We start from the raw sequence: 12016 nt of genomic DNA, 5'->3' as shown, positions 1-12016 counted from the left end.
TTTTTAATTCAGCTTATTTTTATTTAGTTTTTTAGAGCAAGCGTGAGTGGGGCAGGTGCAAAGGGAAAGTGAGAGAGAATCTCAGGCTTGGATTCATTAGGCATGGAGCCAAACGGAGGGCTTGATCCCATGACCCTGAGATTATGATCTGAGCCGAAATCAGATCATAAGCCAGATGTTTAACTGATTGAGCCACCCAGGTGTGTCTCGGCTTATTTTTAGATGCATTTAATTTTTAGTAATATAGTAATATTTGCTTCACTAGAAATAGGTCTGAAAAATGTAATCTTTTTGTAATCTTGGTAACAGTTTTTGTTATATTTGCTGTACAGTTGCATGCTATTCCTCTGAGGTCGTCCTGGGTGATGACCTGTGCCTATGCCCCCTCTGGTAATTATGTTGCATGTGGAGGACTGGACAACATCTGCTCTATATATAACTTAAAAACCAGAGAGGGAAACGTGAGAGTGAGCCGAGAGTTACCAGGTCACACAGGTGAGCTTCACTAAATATCATCCTTTCCTTTCAAATTGAGGACTCCTAAAGAATGAACTGATTGAGGGAAATGAATGACAGGTTGTGCTCAGCTGGTGAAAGTGGAGTGTCAATCAAGTGAGAGTAGAAATTATGAAGAATCAGGAAAATACAAACTTTATACTTACACAAATGATGACCATAACATTATTTTTCTTTCAAAAATAGTGCTATTTTGTAAAAATGACAGGTTGATTACAAAATATTCAAACAATAATAAACCAAAAAGCAAAATAATTCTGTTTTCTCTTCAACCATCTGACAATGATTGGATTTGGCATCTGTACTTAGTTATGTAACTGGAAGTATGTATTAGATACACATTGAGAAACACTCCATCATTGTGATAATGCATTGCTTTATTTGACAGTATGTACACCATAGTGTGTACACAGTCATGTATAGGATTTCGTTAGCAGTGTTAATAAGCAGTTTATTTCCATTTATCAGATTTCTGCCTCTCTGAATTCTTGACCATGTTTTTTACAAGAATCTCTAATGTCATTTTTCTGCCATTTCCATATTTTGAAAACCTGGTGAATTCTGAACATTCAAATGACGCGCCCCCCCCCCTTTTTTTTTTCATGAAGCCTCCCTTGAGGTGGTTATAATTTCTCACATTATTACTGAAGGACTTCCCTGTGTACTGAGCCCAGTCTGTCATAGATATTTGTGTAAAGGAATCTCTCAGGTAATTCTAGTAGACAGAAGGGACTGCTGCCTTAATTGTAATTCTCAGTGTGTCCAACAAGACACCGTTGACATAGTAAATATCCAAGCTTTTGATACAATTTCGTTGCAGACAGCATAGAACTTGAAGTAATTAAAAGTAGAACTGCAGATTATACTAACATATGTTGCCCGTGTATTGATTTAAAAAAGTCAGTAGTATTACTATTTCATATGGTAATTGAGTTAATGAACTGTGCCTAACCTAAAATGTGTTGCTGATTTTTCTCATGCTTGTAGGCTACTTGTCCTGCTGTCGATTTTTAGATGACAGCCAAATTGTCACAAGTTCAGGAGATACAACTTGGTAAGTGTGGCCCACAAGAACATTGATTGGGAGGTAGAGGGTGGTAGTAGGAACTAACATAAGAACAAGATATAATAGTCATTATTTTAATTTATTTTTGATTATAGTGCTTTATGGGACATCGAAACTGCCCAGCAGACCACCACATTCACTGGGCATTCTGGAGATGTGATGAGTCTTTCTCTGAGTCCTGACATGAGGACTTTTGTTTCTGGTGCTTGTGATGCCTCTTCAAAATTATGGGATATTCGAGATGGAATGTGTAGACAGTCTTTCACTGGACACGTGTCAGATATTAATGCTGTCAGTGTAAGTAAATAGCATTTCTAAGGAAAATTTATTATGCATTTAAACTGTTGAAATCTACAACATGATTTTAACAACAGAAACTACAAACGTAACCACAAGTAGTTTAAGTTCAAATAAGTACTCCGTGTGTATGAGAACAAACTAGTCATATGTAATTATAATTGTTCTATGTATGTCAGATGCCAAACTGTATAGACGTGACTAGGGTTTCCAAAAATACTATGATTGCAAATCATTTTTAAAAATTTTTATGTTTACTTATTTTTGAAGAGAGAGAGAGAGCAAGCCAGGGTGGGGCAGAGGAGAGGGAAACAGAATCTGAAGCAGGCTCTGCATGATCAGTGCAAAGCCTGACGTGGGGCTCAAACTCCTGAACTGTGAGATCGTGACCTGAGCTGAAGTTGGATGTTTAAGTGATGAGGCACCCAGGCGCCCCTCAGGAGTAGAATTTAGTGATTCATTACTTATATACAGTACCCAGTACTCATCATAACAAGCGCCATCCTTAATTCCCACTACCCATTTAGAGCATCCCCCAACTAGCCTCCCTTCCAACTACCTCAGTTCTCTGTAGTTAAGATCTCTTATGGTTTGCCTCCCTGTTTTTTTTTTTTTCCCTTTTCTTCCCCTCTGTTCATCTATTTTGGTTTTTTTCTTTTAATGTTTATTTTTGAGAGAGAGAGAGAGAGACTGTGTGTGTGTGTGTGTGTGAGAGAGAGAGAGAGAGAGAGAGAGAGCGTGCGCGTGCACGAGAGCGAGTGAGCAGGGGAGGGGCAGAGAGAGAGGGAGACCTAGAATCTGATGCAGATTCCAGGCTCTGAGCTGTCAGCAGAGCCCAGTGTGGGTCTTAAACTTGCAAACCATGAGATCATGACCTGAGCCGAAATCAAGGGTTGGACGCTTAACTGACTGAACTACCCAGGCGCCCCAAGATTTCATTCTTTTTGATGGCTGAGTAATATTATTCCATTGTATATATACACATCTTCTTTATCCATTCATCTGTTGTTGGACATTTGGCTCTTTCCATAATATGGCTATTATTGACAGTGCTGCTGTAAACATCGCGGTGCATGTGTCCCTTTGAATCAGCACTCCTGTGTCCTTCGGACAAACACCTAGTAGTGCAATTGCTGGGTCATAGGGTAGTTGTATTCTTAACTTTTTGAGGTGCCTCCATACTATTCTCCAGAGTGGCTGCACAAGTTTGCATTCCAACCAGTGGAAGAGAATTCCCCTCATCTCGGCACCCTCCTGTGGCGGTCTGCTTTCACCTGCTCTTACACCACTTTACGTCAAGATAAGAACCTCGTACTGGATATTCCCCTTTCCCCTCCCAGCCTCTGTGCAGTTGTTGCAATTTTACTCAACAGTACATTGATAAAACTGCTTTTGCTTTTAAAAGCCAATGCTCTTTTAGGGAGGGATTTAACAAAGTCTTTATGTTTACTTACATAGTTACCATGTTCTGTACTCATTCTTTTGTTTATAGATTCAGATTTTCATCTATTTTCCTCCTTCTTGAAGGGCTTCCTTTAATGTTTCTTATAGTGCAAATCTGCTGAAGTCCTTCAGCTTTTGTATGTCTAAAATATTTTTGGGGTGCCTGGCTGCCTCAGTCAGAAGAGCATGTGACTTGTGAACCCAGGGTTGTGAGTTTGAGCCCCGTGTTGGGAGTACAGATTACTTAAAATCATTAAAAAAAATTTTTTAAATTTTGTCTTCATTTTTTAGATATCTTTACCTTTTTTTCTTTTGAGACCATAAATATGTTATTCCACTGTTTCCCAGATTATGTTGGTACTGATATGAAAAGTGCCATCATGCTTGTATTTGGTCTCTACACAGTGTGTCCTGTGGCTGCTTTTAATATTTTCTCTTTCTGTTAAGCAGCTTTATTACAATGTGTCTTGTGTAATTTTCTTCACGTTTTGTGTGTCTGGATCTGTAGGTTAAAATTTTCATCATAATTGGAAAATTATCAGCCATTAATATTCACTTTTTTTTTTTGTCTCTCCTTGGGGGCTTCAAATACATATAAAGACAATTGAAGTGTTCCCACAGTTCACTTGTGCTGTGTTACTTTTATTTTTGAGTCTTCTTTCTCACTGTTTTTCACTCTGGATAGTTTCTCTTGCTAGGTCTTCAGGTCACTGCTCTCCTGTGGTGTCTTAATCTGCCATTAAGCCCATATGGCATAGGTTTTAATCTCTGACATTGCATTCATCTTTGTCTGTTAATTCTGTCATCCATGACATTTTTGGGGTTGGTGTCAGCTGAATGATTTTTCTAATGATAGGTCATATTTTATTTCTTGCAGGTCTGATTTTCTTTTTTAATTCTATTTTTTTAATGTTTATTTTTGAGAGAGAGAGAGATTAAGTGGGGGATAGCATGTCCAATTTTCATTAGATGCCAGCCAGACATTGTAAATTTTGCCTTATTGGGTGCTGGATATATTTTTATTTATATAAATATTGCTTTGTTCTAGGGGATAATTATTTGGGAATAGTTTGATCTTTTCACGTCTTACATTTCAGTTTTGTTAGGTGGGACCAGCGCAGCATTTTGTGTACGCTTAAGTTTGCTCCACCAGGGAGGGAAAACCTTCTCTCTCTCTTCCCAGTGAATTAATGAGGATTTCCCTCTTGTGAGAGGGGGACAGGCATCATTCCTGGCCCCGCGTGAACATCAGTTTCCTATTACCTTCTTGAGTGTCTTCGCTACTTGAATAGTTTCCTCACATACCTGTGATCACTATTCAGCTGAGTACTTGAGGGGCCCTTCATCATCTCTGGACTTTTCTGTCTACCAAGCATTGCCCTCTCTGGTGCTCTGGACTGTGAACTCTAGCTTCCTGGACTCCCTGGGTTCCTGGCTCTGTCTGCTCAACTCTGGGGTATCACTGGGCTTCATCTGGGTTTGCCTTCCCGGCACCATGACCTGTAAACTTTCTCCAGGTATGAACAAGGGGCAGTTAGGGGGCTTACCTCATTTGTGTCTTGTCTCTCAGGGACCACTCTCCTTTGTTGACTCCTATCCACTGTCTTTAGAGCCATGTTTCAAATCTTTTCCATTTTATTTGCTTTTTTCAGCATAGGGGTAAATGTGATCACCATTATTCCATTTTGGGTTTTTTAATTTTTTTAGTGTTTTTTTTAACTTATTTCTGAGAGAGAGACAGACAGACAGCATGAGCAAGGGAGGGTCAGAGAGAGAGGGAGACACAGAATCTGAAATAGGCTCCAGGCTCTGAGCTAGCTGTCAGCACAGAGCCTGATGCGGGGCTCGAACCCATGAACCGTGAGATCATGACCTGAGCCTAAGTCAGATGCTTAACCAACTGAGCCACCCTGGTGCCCCACCATTATTCCATTTTGACTGAAAGCAGAAGTATAGCCAAGAAATAATTTCTTAAGCGTAAAGTGAGCTGAAGAAAGAAACCAATTTTGAGGGGCTTGCCCAGTATTTAATAAAAGTAATTTTAAAAGACCAACATAGACCTATTCTCTTGAATTTAAAATATCAAAATATAAAGACAAAAATATCCTAGAGATACTCAAAATGAAAATCTAGTAGATTACCTAGATACAAAAAAAAAAAAAAAGAAAATAAAAATCAGGCTACCCTCACACTTTTCCTGAGTAGATAGTGCCAGAACGCTTCTGAACAAATATAGGATAAGAGATTAAGACCAAATATAGTAACTCAAGGCAATACATGTATATGGTTGCCACTACTAAAGGATCCAGAGTAAGTCCAACTACATGTTGTTTACAAGAGCTGCATCTAAAACAAAATGGCCCAGGATGGCTAACAGTAAAAATGAAAAGTGGGCACACCTTAAAAGAAATCTGTAGTAATATTACTATATTTCTATTAGACAAAATAAAGTTGAAACAGAAATTAAGAAGCTTTAGTAAGAGATGGTCTGTCGTGAAGCCATAACACTGAAATGCCCATGAAGCCAAAACCATTCGAAATGCAGGGAGAAATGAACCCAAAACAATATTGAGTAAGAGAGTTTCACATACAACTTTGAGATACTGATATCCTAGGTAGTCAAGAAAAAAGAAATAAGGATTAAATAATACAGTTTAATAATGTTGACTGAATAAACTTCCTGCACTCTGCACCATACAGATGTTCTTAAACATAACCTAAAAACCATTCCCATAGTAGGCCACGAAAGAAATCATAAATGAAGTGAATAATAGCTCAGGACTTGGGAAAATGGGAAAAGAACCATTCACACCAGGAAGGTGAGAGGAAGAAGCTGGTAAAGAGCAAAGCAGAAATACAGATTGAAGTGAGTCTACCTGAACCAGCAGATCCTCCATGGTCTGCCCTCTGCCTCTTACCTGTAGTCCGTCCAGCCCCTGAGCTGCAACTCTGACATCCGCAGAGTTTTCTGAAAGGCGTCTTCTCCCTTCAGTTTAGTGGAGGCTTACTCTGTGGCAGACCCTCACTGGAAGGACAAGGAGCTATTTGTGTATAGTCTGTATTTACCCCACTTAGTCTGACCGCATCGTTCACTCAGCACACACTGTTGTGTTTTATTACAGCGCACTACTCCAGGCCCTGTGGAATTTAATTTTATACACAGCATGTAACTTCTGTAAAATCTGAACAACCACCATCCCAAGGGGTTTACATCAGCCTGTTAGGGCCTATGGGCCTGTGATTCCCCATTACCCATGCTGCCTACCTCTTACTGCCATCTGCCCAGTCCTCACTCTGCGTCGGTCACGCTGGCCTCCCTACCCCTGACCACCACATTTCCACCATGGGGGCTGTCACCCTCACTTACCGCCCCCCCCCCCTGCATCTGCCCAGCAGAAGCTCATTGTTCACTTCCTGTGGGGCAGGGGGAGCTATATTTAGTAATTACTTCCCAGTAAAGCTTTCCCTGGACACCCTAAGCTTTTGCCCACACTCACTTTCCTTTTTCCTGCTTTATTATTTTTCTCCTTAGCACTTATCTAACATGCTTATTTTTTAACATTTTGTGTTTATCGTCTGCTTCACAAGAATATAAGCTCCCCGGAGACAGATTTTTGTCAGTTTTGTTGACTTCTGTATATCACCAGACTAGCACTCAGAACGGTGCATGAGCCAGTAGGTGCTCAGTGAATAGTTGTATGAACAAATATTTAGAAAATTTTAAAATAGAAAACTACTTTAAAACTATTAGAAAATTTTAAAATTCAATAATCTAAAACTTTGCTCCCTAAATCTCTAGTAAATTTAAGAGGAAAAGGATAAAAACTGTAGATACACAAAATTAAGATATTCTAGTAAAGGTTATATTACAGATAAAACATTTTTTTTCTTTTTTTAATTTGTTTAAGACTTTAAAAATCTTAAGAAAGAGGCAACTGCATGGCTCAGTTAAGCATCTGACTTTGGCTCAGGTCATGATCTCATGGTTTGTGGGTTTGAGCCCCGCATCGGACTCTGTGCTGACAGCTCAGAGCCTGGAGCCTCCTTCGCATTCTGTGTCTCATTCTCTCTCTGCACCTCCCCCACTTGTGCTCTCTGTATCTCTAAAGTAAATACAAATTTTTTTTTAAATCTTAAATATATACTGTATAACTTACAGTAATTGTAAATCAGTTTTCCAAAAACTGTCTTAATAAGTAAAACCTTGAATAGCTTGATAATTTTCTTTAACAAAAAAATAGCTTTAAAAAAACTTACAGACCCATGTAGGTTTTTGGCAAATAATTCCTACTTCATTTGAAGGATCAAGAAAATTTTAGTGCTATTAAATCTGTTCCTGAACACAGAAAAAGACAAAGTTTTCCGGTTTGTTGTGTCAGATAAACTAGCATAACTCTTACACCAAAACATAAGACTGGGTTCCCCTTAACACTAGAAAGGAGCATCTTAGGAAAAAGTATATAGCAAATTAAATCCAACAGTATGTCAAAGTAAAAAACAGATTATCAAGTAAAAATTATAGGAATGTAAGAATGATTCAATATTAGGAAATATATTAATAAAAACTCCATCAGGTTCAGTATTCTGGATACTGAAAGGTATCTGATAAAAAGCAAATGCCCATTTTTTTTTTTAGTTTATTTATTTATTTTGATAGAGAGCAGGGGAGGGGCAGACAGAGTGGGAGAGAGACTCCCAGGAAGGTTCTGCACCATCAGCGCAGAGCCCAATGCCGGGCTTGATCTCAGGAACCTTGAGACCATGGCCGAAGTTTGATGCTTAACTGGCTGAGCCACCCAAGCTCCCCCAAACACCCATTCTTAAAAAACAAAAAATTCAGTACTAGAAAGCTCCCCTCAGTCGTTTAAAAACAGCCACCACTCCCCCCCCCCACCCAAAACCAACTTAAATGAACTGCCAACATCACACACAGTTTTGAGTGTATGTATATTAAATGTGCCACATGCATTTAAATCTATATATTTCCTATAGTTCTAAAGGTGATTAGCTTATCTCAGGGCTAATTTCCTGTAGTTCTAAGGGCAATTAAAACTAGTTTGTTGTACTGGTAAAGTGAGCATATATCATCCAAACTAGGAAATGTGAAATTTTCAGTATGAAAAAGGGTGGTTACTAATTTTGCCAGGGAGAAAGGCATAAACAGAGACTATCCTGTGAAGGATGTCTGCTCATCCTGTCTCTTGAACAAAGAATGGTGGCATGCTGTGCCCCCATATACAGAGCCAAAGCGCCATCTTGACTGGGTGTTCTGCACTAGGCATCCTGCACTGCATGCACTATCGCTTCTATTTGGGTCCATGGCAGAGAACACGTGGAATCCATACATGCTGATAAATGCGTGCAGATGGCATTGCTGGACTTACTGCAAAGGAACAACAGAGTGTCTTGCTGGCTGGTAGAATGGAAGGAAGTGGTCAGAACCATTAGCCTCTAGCAGTAAGGGTTTGGTAAAGCGGTTTGGTAAAGTGCAAGTACTTGCATTTCTGAGAACCTGTTAACCTGTTATCACTCCCTTCCTCCAGCCTCATCCGAGAGTGTAGGGGTAGTTTTTAAATTTCCTATCTGTGGGGCACCAGGCTGGCTCAGTTGGAGCATGTGACTCTTGATCTTGGGGTTGTGAGTTTGAGCCCTATGTTGGGTGTAGAGATTACTTAAAATCTTAAACTAGTAAAGTAAGGGCCACCTGGGTGGCTCAGTTGGTTAAGCATCAGGACTCTTGATTTCCGCTTAAGTCATGATCTCATGGTTCGCGAGATAGAGTCCCCATGTCGGGCTCCTCGCTGATGGCACGGGGCCTGCTTGTTCCCCCCCCCCCACTCCTCCCCCATTCACTCTCTCTCTCAAAAATTAACATTTAAAAAATAAAAAAAATAAATGTACATAAAATTCCCTAATACTGAATGGTTTATAAAATGCAGTCTTCTCAATCACTCATCCCTCAAACTAATTTTTACGCTTACTACAAATTTCAGCTAAAACCCAAGTGGATTTTTTTTTTTTTTGAGATGAGTCAGAGGAATATGAAGAAATTTGATCAAATGTCTGTGAAATTCAAGTGGGGAAAAAAAATAGACTGATTTGAATCAGAGTAATAGGAGTATTTTGCCATACCAAATAGAAAAATTTAGTCAGGTTATGATTTTAAAAAATGTGTGGTACAGGAATAAGAAAGACAGAACTAACATTTTTGTGTATATAAGAGTTTAGTGAATTAAAGATGTAACAATCAATAGCTGGGACAGTTGCTTGACTATTAAGAAAAATAAGTTAGATCCTTATACTGACTGCTGTATATCAAATTCCAGATGGATAAAAACTAAGATGTGAAAAAGGAAATTATTTTTAAAAATCAGAAAAAAATACAGTTGAATATTAGGTAATAATCCTGAAAAAGGACTTTATTCATAAAAACAATGGAAGAATTCTCAAATGGAAAGAAATTTGACTACATAAAAATGAAATACTGCTTAAAAGAAACACTGCTATTAAAAAAAGAAAACTATAAAAAACTGTTAAATGTTTGCAAAAAACAAAATTTATATCCATCTTATTCTTACAAATCAAGCACTAACAGCCTAGTAAAAATATGCAAAGGTCATGAAAAATCAGTTCATGAAAGTATATAGATGACTAACAGGTATATGAAAAAAGTCTTTTTTTTTTTTTTTTCTTTAAAACAGTGAGTAGGGCCAGGTTCTGAGAAAAAGGGATTTACAAACTAATAATGCATAGCTTACTACTAGCTTAAATTTATACCTAGCCAGGATGATTTATATTCTCTGCTGTAAAACGTTTTCTATTTATTTCTCATAGTGGGATTTTGGGATGTTTAAGAGCACACGTACATAAATTCTGTGAATAGTAATATTCAATTTAAATCTTTTAATAAGCCGTATGGAGGAACAGCCAGCATTTACTGAGTAGTTGCTATGTGCTAAACCATGTACCTTGCATGTTAGTTCATTCAGTCCTAACCAGCACTCTGAAACCAAAGCCCAAAGTGTTTAAGAATTTTCAGGGTCCAACATCTTTCACCTGGTAAGAAGCCAAGTTGGAGTTTGAGGCGAGATCTGTGTTACTCCGTCTGTCATCCTGTTGCCGCACATGGTTTTTGTGTTCTCCTGTGGAATAAATGTTCCTTTTCTTTCTAGTTTTTCCCAAACGGATATGCCTTTGCCACTGGCTCTGATGATGCCACTTGCCGGCTTTTTGACCTCCGTGCCGACCAAGAACTACTGCTCTATTCTCATGACAATATTATCTGTGGAATCACCTCTGTAGCTTTCTCGAAAAGTGGGCGCCTCCTGTTAGCTGGTTATGATGACTTCAATTGTAACGTATGGGACACGCTGAAAGGAGACCGTGCAGGTGGGTAAAGCAGTCCACAGTAGGTTTTGATTTTTGCCAGGAAACAAGACGACGTTCCCATCAGTTGTTGAGGCCTGGACACCTTAGAGCTGTGGGGAATGACCACCTGGCAGTTCTCCTTCATGGTCCTTTTTTTTTTTTTCTTTTTTTTTTTTAAGTAGTTTATTGTCAAGTTGGTTTCCATATAACACCCAGTGCTCATCCCCACAAGTGCCCCTCTCCGTGCCCATCTCCCCCCTTCCCCCCCCCTCTCATTTCATTCATGGTCTTTGTTGTCCTGTGAGTGCGCTTCCAGCCCATAAACCACATTTACATTCCTGTTTTCTGAAGAGTAACGTCTAGTTCTATAGTAGCCTCTTCTTTGGTGAGTTTTGCTCTAAAGATAAATAGTGAATGTACTTCAGTGCAGTCTTTTCCACACTACAATTTCTACTAACCTGACAGGAAACACTCTAACTGCTCTGAATCATCTTTGGAGCAGAGCCTGTCTGGGACAGGACCTAGATCTGCACTCCTTTCCCTTAGCTCCGTGCTGAGTTCTCCCCTGCGCTTCCAGAATATTAGCAAAGGTCCAAGTCCTGCTGGGGACTGTCAGTAATAACAACTACACAGAGTGATATTATGTATTTTTTTTTTTAGAATCAAAATTATGCTTATAGAATCAAACTAAGTACATGGCTTGTTCCCAAAACAGCAGTCTTCTGGCCTCAACCCCTATTTTCTGTTCCCAAAGGTAGCTAGCTCCTAAGTATTCACTTCCATATCTTTAAATAACATGTTTGTATTGCTGTTACTTGGTGTGCATGCCCACTCCAGCATGGATTATTAGTATCCACACTGGGGAGCAGTGGGAAGAGTGATATTAAGGCTTAACCCTTAACAGAGAATGGCTATAAGGCTATTTTTTTTTTTTTTTTTTTTTAATATATAGCGATTATTGAGAGAGAAAGAGTGAGCGAGCAGGGGAGGGGCAGAGAATCCCAAACAGCCTTCACATTGTCAGCGTGGAGCCTGTTACAGGGCTTGATCTACTGAACCATGAGATCATGACCTGAGCCAAAACAAAGAGTATGACACTCAACCAACTGAGCTACCCTGGTGCCCCAAATGTTTAGAAGTTTTAAAACAACAATTCCTGGGGCGCCTGGGTGGCTTAGTCGGTTGAGCGTCCGACTTTCGCTTAGGTCATGATCTCGCGGTTCGTGGGTTCGAGCCCCGCATCGGGCTCTGTGCTGACTGCCAGCTCAGAGCCTGGAGCCTGTTTCAGTCTGTGACTCCCTCTCTCTCTGACCCTCCCCTGCTCAT

General features: G+C 39.5%; 1 protein-coding gene across 1 annotated transcript in view; it reads left to right on the top strand.

The window, feature by feature from the left end:
- The window catches only part of GNB4 (G protein subunit beta 4), a 63114-nt gene that overhangs the window by 47830 nt on the left and 3268 nt on the right, over positions 1 to 12016 (top strand). Inside the window, exons 6-9 of the mRNA XM_039254332.1 lie at positions 333 to 495; positions 1504 to 1570; positions 1678 to 1879; positions 10495 to 10711. Of these exons, the coding sequence (XP_039110263.1) occupies positions 333 to 495; positions 1504 to 1570; positions 1678 to 1879; positions 10495 to 10711 (649 nt within the window). The remainder of the gene's footprint in view (positions 1 to 332; positions 496 to 1503; positions 1571 to 1677; positions 1880 to 10494; positions 10712 to 12016) is intronic.

The sequence above is a fragment of the Hyaena hyaena genome, unplaced genomic scaffold (assembly GCF_003009895.1).
Source record: "Hyaena hyaena isolate Hyena2069 unplaced genomic scaffold, ASM300989v1 scaffold_477, whole genome shotgun sequence".
Lineage (NCBI taxonomy): Eukaryota > Metazoa > Chordata > Mammalia > Carnivora > Hyaenidae > Hyaena > Hyaena hyaena.
This window is presented reverse-complemented; position numbering and strand designations above follow the sequence as displayed.